This window comes from Halictus rubicundus, chromosome 18 (genome assembly GCF_050948215.1).
Source record: "Halictus rubicundus isolate RS-2024b chromosome 18, iyHalRubi1_principal, whole genome shotgun sequence".
NCBI classification, from domain to species: domain Eukaryota; kingdom Metazoa; phylum Arthropoda; class Insecta; order Hymenoptera; family Halictidae; genus Halictus; species Halictus rubicundus.
Genome location: NC_135166.1, coordinates 686324 through 697714, shown reverse-complemented (window position 1 = coordinate 697714; position 11391 = coordinate 686324). Strand labels below are relative to the sequence as shown.

At 31.5% G+C, this 11391-nt stretch overlaps 5 protein-coding genes across 9 annotated transcripts in view; 2 read left to right on the top strand and 3 right to left on the bottom strand.

The window, feature by feature from the left end:
• The window catches only part of Emre (Essential MCU regulator), a 61413-nt gene that overhangs the window by 31069 nt on the left and 18953 nt on the right, over nucleotides 1-11391 (bottom strand). The window lies entirely within an intron of this gene.
• Nucleotides 462-2839, top strand: LOC143362927 (uncharacterized). 2 transcript variants are annotated; one of them, XM_076803440.1, is made up of 5 exons: nucleotides 462-773; nucleotides 834-1581; nucleotides 1671-2308; nucleotides 2380-2482; nucleotides 2553-2839. In XM_076803440.1, the coding sequence occupies exons 1-5, from the start codon at nucleotides 653-655 to the stop codon at nucleotides 2743-2745; spliced, it is 1803 nt and encodes a 600-aa protein (XP_076659555.1). In that variant the 5' UTR covers nucleotides 462-652; the 3' UTR covers nucleotides 2746-2839. The 2 variants fall into 2 exon arrangements, with proteins under 2 accessions (XP_076659555.1, XP_076659554.1); XM_076803439.1 differs by having other exon boundaries at nucleotides 462-1581.
• Nucleotides 2828-5049, bottom strand: LOC143362928 (3'-5' ssDNA/RNA exonuclease TatD). 4 transcript variants are annotated; one of them, XM_076803443.1, is made up of 2 exons: nucleotides 4912-5049; nucleotides 2828-4231 (listed from the first exon to the last, which is right to left on the bottom strand). In XM_076803443.1, the coding sequence occupies exon 2, from the start codon at nucleotides 4206-4208 to the stop codon at nucleotides 3273-3275; it is 936 nt and encodes a 311-aa protein (XP_076659558.1). In that variant the 5' UTR covers nucleotides 4209-4231; nucleotides 4912-5049; the 3' UTR covers nucleotides 2828-3272. The 4 variants fall into 4 exon arrangements, with proteins under 4 accessions (XP_076659558.1, XP_076659560.1, XP_076659557.1 ...); XM_076803445.1 differs by lacking the exon at nucleotides 4912-5049 and adding an exon at nucleotides 4683-4814; XM_076803442.1 differs by lacking the exon at nucleotides 4912-5049 and adding an exon at nucleotides 4653-4796.
• Naa40 (N-alpha-acetyltransferase 40) lies at nucleotides 5198-6814 on the top strand. Its single transcript, XM_076803447.1, has 4 exons — nucleotides 5198-5335; nucleotides 5417-5799; nucleotides 5873-6031; nucleotides 6662-6814. Exons 1-4 carry the CDS (start codon nucleotides 5330-5332, stop codon nucleotides 6762-6764), a joined length of 651 nt encoding a protein of 216 aa, XP_076659562.1. The 5' UTR covers nucleotides 5198-5329; the 3' UTR covers nucleotides 6765-6814.
• Nucleotides 6812-11240, bottom strand: Alpha-man-iia (alpha-mannosidase 2). Its single transcript, XM_076803438.1, has 8 exons — nucleotides 11014-11240; nucleotides 10739-10917; nucleotides 9301-10655; nucleotides 8893-9231; nucleotides 8495-8803; nucleotides 7881-8412; nucleotides 7657-7809; nucleotides 6812-7399 (listed from the first exon to the last, which is right to left on the bottom strand). The coding sequence occupies exons 2-8, from the start codon at nucleotides 10865-10867 to the stop codon at nucleotides 6812-6814; spliced, it is 3405 nt and encodes a 1134-aa protein (XP_076659553.1). The 5' UTR covers nucleotides 10868-10917; nucleotides 11014-11240.

The following is an 11391-nucleotide window of genomic DNA, read 5'->3' as shown; positions in this document are numbered from 1 at the left end:
AGGTTAACCAATGCAAAAGTACGGTCTTTATTCGCATAAAGCCGCATTTCGCGCCACTTTTGTTTCATCAAATTATTATGAAAAATTGTCTTTTCTCAATGATCATATCTTTTCATTGTTCAGAGTAACGTAATATGAAAATCAAGAATGGAATAATTATAAATTTAGCTGTATATTTGAATTATGAACAATAACAAATTTTTTAATTCTCCAATATTAACGCAAATTAGATTGAAAGGAAAGCAGATATGAAAGAAAGAGACAGAACTGTTTTATGCGTTCCAATTGGCCGATTTGAATTGTTAATAACTTGAACAGAAATTCAAAATCGCAATTTTTACTTTTAAATTGTGTTTAATGTTGTCATAAAGGATCATTTCTTCAAGTTTGTTCTATTTTTTATCGAATACCCAATTTGACAGTATCGGTAATCTAGAATCACTAGAATCATAACACAGACGAGGTATAGGAGTAAACCAGGCTTCGGAATGAATTCTAAGTCCGTGATCATGTGTACTAAAGATTTATGTACATATCATAAACATTTTTCTAACCTAACAATTTTTTATTTTTACAACACAAAGAATAAGATTGTAATATCATAAAATCTATATTAATGTATTTTACTAAATATAAAATCTGAAAAAACAATATGATGGATAAAATTGTGATGCGATCAATAAATAATTCACTAAAGTTACACAATTGGACAAAATTATCAAATTATGTAGCTAAATTCTGTACAGTACAGAGTTCTGAAAATTTTGTACAAGGTAAAAATGACTTAATGTTTAATTTCTCTTTATCCTGTTATCGATTCTTAAATATTTCAGCATACAAAAAATTAGAAAATCAGAAGGATATTTTAACAGGATACACTGAAAATATTACGGAATCTATACAAAAAAATGATGAAAATATACAAAATACCGAACTGTTTAAATGTATGGATGAATTTCGTCTATCAGCAGATGAGAAAATAAATTATGATCATATAAAGAATTCTACAAAATTTCTACAGATATGTACAATGATACAAAAAAATGCAAAACGTCTAAATGCATATGATATTATAAAAGTACTACGATTCTTATTTTCTTTGAACACTCCAAGTGACACTGTATTGATTGCAACATTACTTCAATTACTAAAATGTTATATAAATTATTTAACAACTTCACAAATAATACAATCATATTATATGTTACAAACCCAAAATGAAACAGAATTGATAAAGGCTCTGTTAAAAGCTTTGAAGGTAGTTTTCAACAATCAAATACAAGTTGAACTTGATACAACAAATATTAGTACTGCTATATGTGCACTTAAATTTGCACATAAAATAAAAGATGAAAATTCAATTACGCATATTATTAATGTTTTGTGTAGAACTAAAGGAAATATAAACATGTATGATGCTATATCAATTTTTTATGCATTAAGTTGTATGCCAAAACTACATAGATCTCACGAACGTCTTTTAACGAAAGTGAAAAATGTAATAATATATAATCACAAGTCATTAGAATACAGTACAATACAATTTTTACTTCATCGAATTATTCACATTTTAGAAACAAAGTAAGTATTATATAATTAAATAATATGTAACTTTTATGAATTTATTAATTTATCAGATCTATTGTTATGTTACTTTTGTTTTTTTTTAGTCTGGTGAATGATTTTTATTTTGAACGGCTGATAAATGTACTATGCGAAGCTGTTATGAATAAAAATGAAATGTTTCATAAAGACATCGAAATTTTGACGTTACTGAATACAATGCAGTACAGTGATCGATTTTTTATAGACTATATAACAAAAAAATGCATTGAAGATCCAAAGACACTAACTGATTGCCAACCAAATGAGATGCTTAATTTTGTGGAAAGCATGAACATTTCTTCTTATAAAACAAAATATTGGGATACAATAGAGCCACTAATATTAGAATATACCATGAATAGAAGTTCTACATTCAGTTATACAGTCGCGATTACTTACCATTTACTTTCGTTGGATTTTTATAATAAGGAACTACTTGACCATGTTTTTTCCGTATATAATAGCAGATACCATAACATTATAGACAGAAATATAATGTTTTATATTCTAAAAATACATCAGTATGTTAAAACCCTACATCCAGAGTATCAAGGAATTGCATTAGGTCAGGACACAATTGATTATATTAGAAAACACATAGAAACAGAAAATATTTCTCCCTTAAAAAGATATTTAAAAGAAGTAATAAGAGGTAATAAGTACATAAGACATAATATGAAAACAAAACTTGGGCATACTATTGGTAAGAAAATAAGAAATGTTTATAAGTAATTAAAATAAGTTTCCAAGACATAACTAACTTTGCTATTTCAGATCACGTTATTATATTACAACCGGATGGTTCTCCCTTGGCTGCTAATGATTATAGTAATAGTACATATGTTGAAGATATAGCAGTTCCAATAGAATATCGCAGGTATAGACATGTTGACAAAATTCGTGTAAAAGTACTGTATGTCATGCAAATCATATTTATTTTTTTACAGAATATTAATTCTATCTATGCCAGTATCATTAAGTTGTAGGTATACAATGAACGAACAAAGTACATGGCAAAAAACTGTGGCCTCATTGAAAACATTAACAGGGTGTAGCGTTGTTTCTATAAATTTACGCAAGTGGATCACGTTACATAGGATAGAAAGAAAATTGTATCTTCAAGAATTATTAACCATTTAAGCCTTTAACCATAGAAAATGTTTAATGAAATTACATTCCTAGATAATTGGAAAACTGGGATTCTATGTTTAAAATAAATCTATTACAAATTGTACATCAGTGTAACAATTTATTTATACGAAAATATAACATCAACGATAAAGTTGTATGATTTCGGTTTTTATATATATTTCATACATATTCTTAAAAAATATCTATTTTACCATAATTGAAGTGTTTCATATGTGTGGTAATAATTTTAATAAGTAGTTGAGTATTGTTGCATAAACATATGAATAACATATATAAAAGACAAAATCTATTAACATATAAATAAGGCACAAATTTTATATGAACTACCTGCCACAATTGCTATTTTATAACAATATGAATGCATGTTACTGTTATTGTAAGAGGTACACTTGTACATACAGACACACAAATGATGATTTTAAACATAAAAAGAGACAATATATTCTTCATTGAATAATTAAGACATTAAATAGCACCAAATAGCACCATCTTTAGTTAAAAAGTAATTTTTAATGTTACTGATTCAAGCCGAACAATTTTAAAGCATTGAAAGCAGTGGCTAAAGCAACTTCCTCTGGAGTAATTTGCATAAATGCTGCTACCATTTCGACTATTGCTGGTAAGGCACATGGTTCGTTACGTTGAAAAGTACAATAACGATGAAGAAATGTCATAGACCGTTCTGTGAGAGCATCTTTAACATGTGCGGGTAGCTTGCTAGCTCTAGTATTAGGATACATGAATGGAGCATCTGTTTCTACTAATATTCTTTCTAAAGGTGCGTGTCCCCTTTCCAGTAATTGTCTTATTCCACTATCAGATTTATCTTTACACAAATACCCAGTAATTCCTAAATAAAAGCCATGATCTAAATATACTTGAGCTTCTTCTGCAGTTCCAATAAATGAATGAATTAAAACTGGTGGTAAACAATTCTTATGATGGTTTAAAACTTCTAAAACATCTGTTTGGGCTCCTCTTTCGTGTATTATTAGTGGTTTACTTAATTGACTTGCAAGTTCTACTTGTTTATGAAACACAGCACGTTGTGTTTCAGGATCAGAAAAGTCACGACTATAATCTAAACCACATTCTCCTATCGCTACGCATTCTGGATTGCTAGCTATACTTTCAAGTTCTTGCAAAGTGTCTGGATTTTCCCATGATTTAGCATCATGAGGATGCACACCAGCAGTAGAATATAGAGTACCAGGATATATTCTAGTTAATCGCAATGCTTCTTTACTAGATCGGATACTTGCACCGGTTACCATAATTTTCTGCACACCAGCATCTTTTGCTCTTTGAATTACACTATCTAAATCTCTGCTATATTTTTTATTTGTAAGGTTGGCACCAACATCAACTATGATATAATTCTCATAACACTGTGTCATAGCTGAGGAGATAGTCTTTTCCTCTACATTTGATGAAGAAGCATTTTCAGCCATTCCTCAATCTTTAATTACAATATCTGAAATAAAATAAAAATAGCAGATGTTATGATGTGATGTCTACATCTTATACCGAAATATGTGTGTGTACATATTTACAGATAGATACGAATGTGTATTTAACTATGTATAAAAATGTTCCAATAATAAATAGATGAATTCATACAATACATTTTATGATTACAAAAATTCTTGTCGAAGTTATCGCATTTAGAAACCACTAAATAATTCATCCTTACCCAACATATGTTACATTTTGATGTTGATGATAATACAAAAAGAGAAAAAATACGTTATACATACGAAACTTAGTTAGTTAACCTAATATATCAGTAAACAGAAAATACATGAATATGTACATTGGAAACGAACGAAAAAATGTATGGTTAATTCTGATTGTGTAATAAATCTAAATAAAAACAATTTTTGAGGAACACTAACGATAAAGTGCAAAATGCATCTGCTGCCAACCAATTGATATTATTTATGTAGCCATCATCGAGATTCTTGCAACACTTATGTATAACAATACACCACTTTTTACGTAAAAGTATTTTATCGAATAAACTGGGACCTTCCTAAAATTTTTAGCTTAAATTTATTACACTAATATATACACATATTAATGCCCAAAAGTATAGTAGAATATGTACACAGAAACAACACTGTTGCATTGCGTGTCATACGTATGTATACATACTTTTAATAAGTCGGTTCAATGTGAAACGCATGCACAAAAGGCTCATCGCACTGTTGAATCATACAATAAGTTTCCACAGTAATAGAATATTTTTTTTATCTATTTATTTATTTTCACTTTTTATATGTACATTCAAATTTATGTATGTATGTAGTTCGTAATTATTGGTCGAAGACATGATTTCCTTTTTTATAATTGAAAAGTACGTATTTGTTTATGGTATTATAAAATTGTTTTCATTATTATAGGTATATAAACGCGAGTTTAAGAAATAATCATTGCAACTGATGGAAATATGAGTTTTAAATACAAAATTAATTTGAATGGTTTCACTTTTCATAGATCGGAAAGATCATTCGAGGGAAGAATATAACCTAAAAATATAATTCTTTCAAAATAAGCGGGAAATACAAATATAATGAAGGTATTATAAATGTTAATTTCCAATGTTATAACGAGTGATATCTTCGACGTAATAATTTCAAATATATATATTTTTCTAAAGAAAAGAAAAACAAGACGTCAGCTTTTGGCAGAAAAAGAAGCTACTGCAAAACAATTAGTTGACAAAGCAAATGCTGTGATAAATCCTTTAGAATCTTTAACTTCTTTTCATAAGTACGTAACAAGAGACAATCAGATCATTGAAATTTCCTGCATGAGAGCGAAAGATGCAACTGCGGAATGTGTATCTTGGATATTTGATGTTATGGAGCGTAATATGAAAACTATGTATGAGCAATGCGACTGGGGTTGGGACCCAATCGCAAAGAAACAGGAATTAACAGAGCCGGCAGCTTGGTATTTAGTAGCTTCCTCGAATAACACATTTCTTGGGTTTTCTCATTTTCGATTCGACATAGATCATAGGGAAGAAGTACTTTATTGGTAAGTAGCCCTCAATGCGCACTTTTACATAAAGTTACAAAGGAATGAAATGAAATTTTTGTGTTATATACAGTTACGAAATACAATTGGAAGTAGCAGTAAGAAGAAAGGGACTTGGTCAATTCATGATGTCCATCCTTGAATCTATGGCATTGAAGAATAAAATGCAAAAAGTAGTTTTAACTGTATTCAAGCATAATCTTTCAGCTATGCAGTTCTTTTATTCTCTAGGGTAAATATATTTCTTTTCAAACTATAAAAATTTCGTAGATATGGTAAGAATATAATTCATTTACTCCAATTTTATGACAAGATTTTTTAATGTTTTGTAATACAATTTATATACACTGCAAATGTAAAAAAATTACATTTTTTTTTTTAAATATTGGTACGACTAGTATGAAAGTGTATGTTTACCTTGTAACTGAAATTCTATTAATACAAGTATGCTTAATGCCACTGTGCTGATAGTCTTATGTAAATGCTTATTATGAGGAACAATGTTTGTTTGTTATATGTATAAATATCATATTATAAAGTTGGCAAGAATAACAAGAGTCAATGCAAATTTTTTCATGAAGATACTTTTAGTTCTTCAAGAAAGAATTTTCCTTTAGTAATTTAAATGTTCATTAAAAAAAAAAAGCAAAGCTAAATAATTATTAAAATGTTCATTGGAACAGCACAGTGTCACCAAAGAAACAATAAAATTTCATTATTCGGAACTACTTACATTTACATAATTGGATAAATATTACGAATCACTGTTAGGCAGTAAAAATTTGGAATTATTCTAGTTCACTGTACAAAGCATATTGCAAGCAATTCAGTTTATGTTTAAGTAATGATGCTTATGTTGCAGGTATAAGCTGGACAAAACCAGTCCACCTGTATCTGATCTGTTGCACTACGTTATTGTGAGTAAGGCCGTTGACAGTGGATCAGTGACGAAGAAAAAAAATTAGTTTTGTATCAAACTATACAAAAATAAAGGACTAACTTTTCTTTAAATTTACGATTGTGTCTTATGAAACAAAATTGGTAATATTTGGTGTGGACATAAATTAACAATCGGCGATTTCAAAGATGGCCCTACATTGTGGAATGTAAGAGGTGCTTGACTAATAACCCAATCGTCAATGTAATTCAAAAACTTAGTTAAATCGACCTCTCCAGATTCGGAGACGTTGAAGTATCGTTGATAAGAGTTATCGTTCCAACACATGTCCAGAGCTACTTGATGCAGAATCATTCCAATACCTTTACCGGCTCCGTCAGGTATTGGAAATACTCTAAAACTTACGACACTTAAATCTACAGGAAGATCATAGCGAAGTGGTGAAAAGGACGCATTTAAATCAAATCCTACGATACTCTGAGGATGCATCGCAATTATTGGATGTAGCAGTTCTTCCGAAGCTAAATGACCATACAGCGATAATGCTCCTGCTGGATGATGTGTCGATGGTGATGGTGACGGACACGGAGATTTCTTTTTCTCCAGAAGAAACATGAACCAGTGATTTGTTAGAAGGTTGTCAATGACACCCTGACCTAATCCTCTGTTATCATCTTGAAGTAGTCGTCTGTCTTGCATAATCTATATTCCAATATATTAGATATTATAAATCATTCTATTTTCACTTATGCCTAACAAGGGAAGGATCCAAGGCGGTCGTCTTCGATTTTGAATGTACCTTTGCACAGTGGTAGTATACATGGTTAATAGTAAACTGTTAGGAGTAGAATCACCCTATGATAGTCGCGACATATAATTTCTTTACACCATGTACATTAAAATCGAAGACGCCTGCGTCGGGTCCTTTCCTTGTAAATGAATAAATAGGAAGTACATACTTCAATTTGTCCTGATTCCATGGAACTCACACCTAATGGTTGCGCTGTTACTACAGTTAATCTAGCTTTTTTATCTTCTATGTATGCACTCGATGCCATTGGATAATAATTTCCTTGAGTAGGAAGTTTTGGAAACCTTTGCCGCTTGATCATCTAAACAAAAAGATTTATAATTGTTAATAATTCTTGTATTTAATGAAATACAGGTTTGTCTTAATACTTACATTAAGCCCATTTAAATCAGTGAAAAATTGATCTCCTGAAACTATGTCTGTCTTCAACCTCATAGCAAGTTCGTAATTTTGAGTTTCTGATATATCAACCTCGTTAATTATATGAAGTCCAAGCCCATCGCTACCAGGAGAATTATACAATATACAAGTATGACGTACATGGGCTAGCTCTACAAATACTTTAGAGACGATGGGTCCAGTTATTAAGTGTATGATACACTTATTATCCATAAATACCAAGTCTGGTTCTGGTTTGTCAGGTAAGAATAAATAGGCTCCACTTTTATCTTTACCAGAACCCCTGGTTCCGTACTTGACAAATTCCATGTGAGCAGGGAATGTAGTATTGCCGACTTTTAAAGCTTTCAAAAGACCAGATATACCGAACGATGCCGAGAAATCGGGCCTTTGAGTAATCGAGAATTCTTGGGCACTCGGTATTACTTGAATTTGATCAAAACCTGGTATTTTACGAATACTGATATCGGTATTGTAAACAGTCACGTTAGCAAGATGCACGTCTCTGTATGCAACGAAAAAGACCAGTATGAAGCAATAAACATATAGGATAAGAAGACATTTAGATAAGAAAAAAAGTATCTTACGATGGAAATGACGTTTTAGGTAGAGCATGAATTATATAGGTTGTAATACCAAATCCAGGTACCGTTACTAAAAACGATAATTCATATCTAGCCGTAGTTAAGGCAGCAGGACCAATCCAGATTGGAGAAATTTGACATTGGACTGGTTGACCCATGCGATCAGTTACTTTGACGTATGGAGTTGAGACAATCAGGGTTTGTACTTTGGTTCTTTGTCTCGGGAGAGAATTGTACAAGATGACTTTTTTCAAAGGACTTTCATCCCCTAATAAAAGTACTTGTTTGTCTCCGGCACTAGTATGACGCAATCTGACAAAAAAAAAAAGAAAGAGTAAATATTTCATCCATTAACAGTAATGCATATGAAAAAGTACAGATGTTTAAAGTATTTTTCACACCTAGATTCGTCAAGTGTTATGTGCACAGCATCTACATCTATTGTAGATTCTGGAGGAGTTTTCAATAAATGTATTACAGACTGTTGAAGTACATGAGCGGAATTGTTTAAAGCCATTATCATCTTCTTGGCATAATCTATGACCACTTCATCCCTGGCAGTTCCAGTGATACCATCATGGTGTTGAAACAAAGAATGCCACATTCTTGCTTTGCTTAGACGTTGAGCAAGCGTTCCTTCCACTAATTTATCATTGCCTTTAGTCCAAGCTATAGTATTTATTACCTCTGATGCTCGTAATAAACTCAATAGAACACGGTCTAATCGTTTATGGAAAGGTCTAAAATATTTATACACACATTTATATACAATTATATACAATTACATATAAGAATATTTTTATGTATACCTTGAAGTGTAGTATCCACTCCAATAGTGATCATCTCTGTCAGAGTATGTAAAAAAATCTCCTGACAAAGTAGGAAATTCACTCAGATTATGTTTCTCCTTAACTGCATCAAAATAATCGCTTAACGTTCCAAATTTAATTTGAACATTTAGCTGTTCATTCTTATTCATATAATCAAACAGCTTCTGATAGTTAGTATATTGAGCATCCCATTCGGTGAAATGAGTGTATCTAAAATCATCTCCTAATGGTGCTAACACCACATCAGTCTTAAAAAGTTGAGCTTTTTTTCGATATTGGTCTAGTAAAAGAGCAGCTCTTTCCGCAACATTTGCTTTAGTTATAGCACGTGGAGCTATTTTCCATGGACATGTTAGACCAAAACTTTGAAGTCGAAAGAAATCAAATTGACAGCATACTTTTGGGTCTGGGCCACAAGTATGTGGCACATCATAACTGTAAAATGGCATAACATGAGTGAATATTTCTGTTGACCCATTATTATCCCATAATTGTCTCCAACGGAATTCTAAATTTTTTCCTCTGGCTAATTTTTTTTTAACCGAGTAGTGTACTCTTTGTATCAATACATTTTCTAGTCCAGCATTTTTTAAGAGATACGGCATCGTTGGAGAAAGACCAAACGGATCGATAGCCCAGCCTGAATTTGGTGTGTAATCTAAATTATGTTTTAACCATTGATGACCTTCGGTAAGCTGCACTAGCTGTGCCATCCAATGAGATACAGATTCATCTGGCATGACCCACCCCCCTGATACAATCTCCAATTGACCGTCGTGAAGTAAACGTCGAACCAAATTACGAGTTTGTTTCGATTGATCTTCCCACCAAAGCTGGAAAAATGATATTTCTGCCCAAATGAATTTACGTCTTCTGTCTTCCACTAATTTTGGTACCATATTGTTCAAGATATTTCGAGTTTGTAGCGTATAATATTTCTCAAAAGTGCTGAGCCATCCAGGATCATTATGAGAATGTGGAACTACAAAGACTTTTAACTTTCTGTTTGGATGCCATTGCTTGTCATCATAGGAAATATCCCATCCTTGCTTCCAAACTCCACCGTCAATATTGTCAAATTCGAGTTGTCTATACATTTCTAACATTTGTATATCTACTTCTGGTACTTTCTGTATATTAAAGTTACATGTAAGTACTTTTTCTAAACGCGAGGAACTCGAAGATAAGGATTGATTATACCGATTTATGGAATGAGCTATAGGGACAAAATTTTTTGCTTCAGCCACCTCTCGTAAAGCATTCATGACCTCATGATGCTTATTGAAGTCTTTCTCTAACTTCGCTAATCTATTTTCAAAATGTAACCACTGATTCTGAAAACATAGAATGTAAAATTATAATTATAATTAATTGTACGTTATATTATACATACGCATTATATTTATTATAGGCTTACATCATTCACAGAAAGTTTAGGTCCTTGTCCAGGTGGAAAAAGTGCTAGATCCATCATTAAATATATCATCACGCAACAGGCCAATATTAAGCCTGCACCGAGTATTGCAAATGTTTTTCGAGTCCTCATTATTGTACATTTATCGATTTAAATCTAGTGTTGTTTTATACCAAACAAAACTGTCAACAACAGTTAAAAGCAATTGTAAGAATTCAGAAGCTTAAATTTAAACCAGTATACATACAAACTACATAACAAAAGAATGCAATCTTAACCTAGCTTGTGTGTCACTTTTAAAGGTTACATATCAGTATTTTTTATTAAGAGACTTCATGGATTGTGAAATAATAGGAATTAAGGAAATATAATATTTCTTTAATTCATATGAAAAAACTTCATGAGCATTAATATGACACTGACAAATAGTATCGCATTCCTGTTTACGTATGTAGACAGATACTTCGAGGCTTGCTTGGAGGCGAGGACTAATATATGTATATAGATACTTATGTCGGCTTAATTTATAGCCACAGATTACTTAACTAGATGCGAAACTTCAGTTAGTACCTCTGATGTTCATATTCTTTAGCACAATATCTGACTGTATAGGGAGTGTTTGCGATGACTTCAGCGCCGTCCCCTATACAGCACAT

Coding starts and splice junctions, on each gene's coding strand:
- LOC143362927 (XM_076803439.1), top strand. CDS start 653: ATGATGGATAAAATTGTGATGCGATCAATAAATAATTCACTAAAGTTA. Junction 1,582..1,670: donor ATTCACATTTTAGAAACAAA/GTAAGTATTATA, acceptor GTTTTTTTTTAG/TCTGGTGAATGATTTTTATT. Junction 2,309..2,379: donor AAAACTTGGGCATACTATTG/GTAAGAAAATAA, acceptor TTGCTATTTCAG/ATCACGTTATTATATTACAA.
- LOC143362928 (XM_076803443.1), bottom strand. CDS start 4,208: ATGGCTGAAAATGCTTCTTCATCAAATGTAGAGGAAAAGACTATCTCC.
- Naa40 (XM_076803447.1), top strand. Junction 5,800..5,872: donor AGGGAAGAAGTACTTTATTG/GTAAGTAGCCCT, acceptor TGTTATATACAG/TTACGAAATACAATTGGAAG. Junction 6,032..6,661: donor CAGTTCTTTTATTCTCTAGG/GTAAATATATTT, acceptor CTTATGTTGCAG/GTATAAGCTGGACAAAACCA.
- Alpha-man-iia (XM_076803438.1), bottom strand. CDS start 10,867: ATGAGGACTCGAAAAACATTTGCAATACTCGGTGCAGGCTTAATATTG. Junction 10,656..10,738: donor CTAAACTTTCTGTGAATGAT/GTAAGCCTATAA, acceptor CTATGTTTTCAG/AATCAGTGGTTACATTTTGA. Junction 9,232..9,300: donor AGTGGATACTACACTTCAAG/GTATACATAAAA, acceptor TAAATATTTTAG/ACCTTTCCATAAACGATTAG.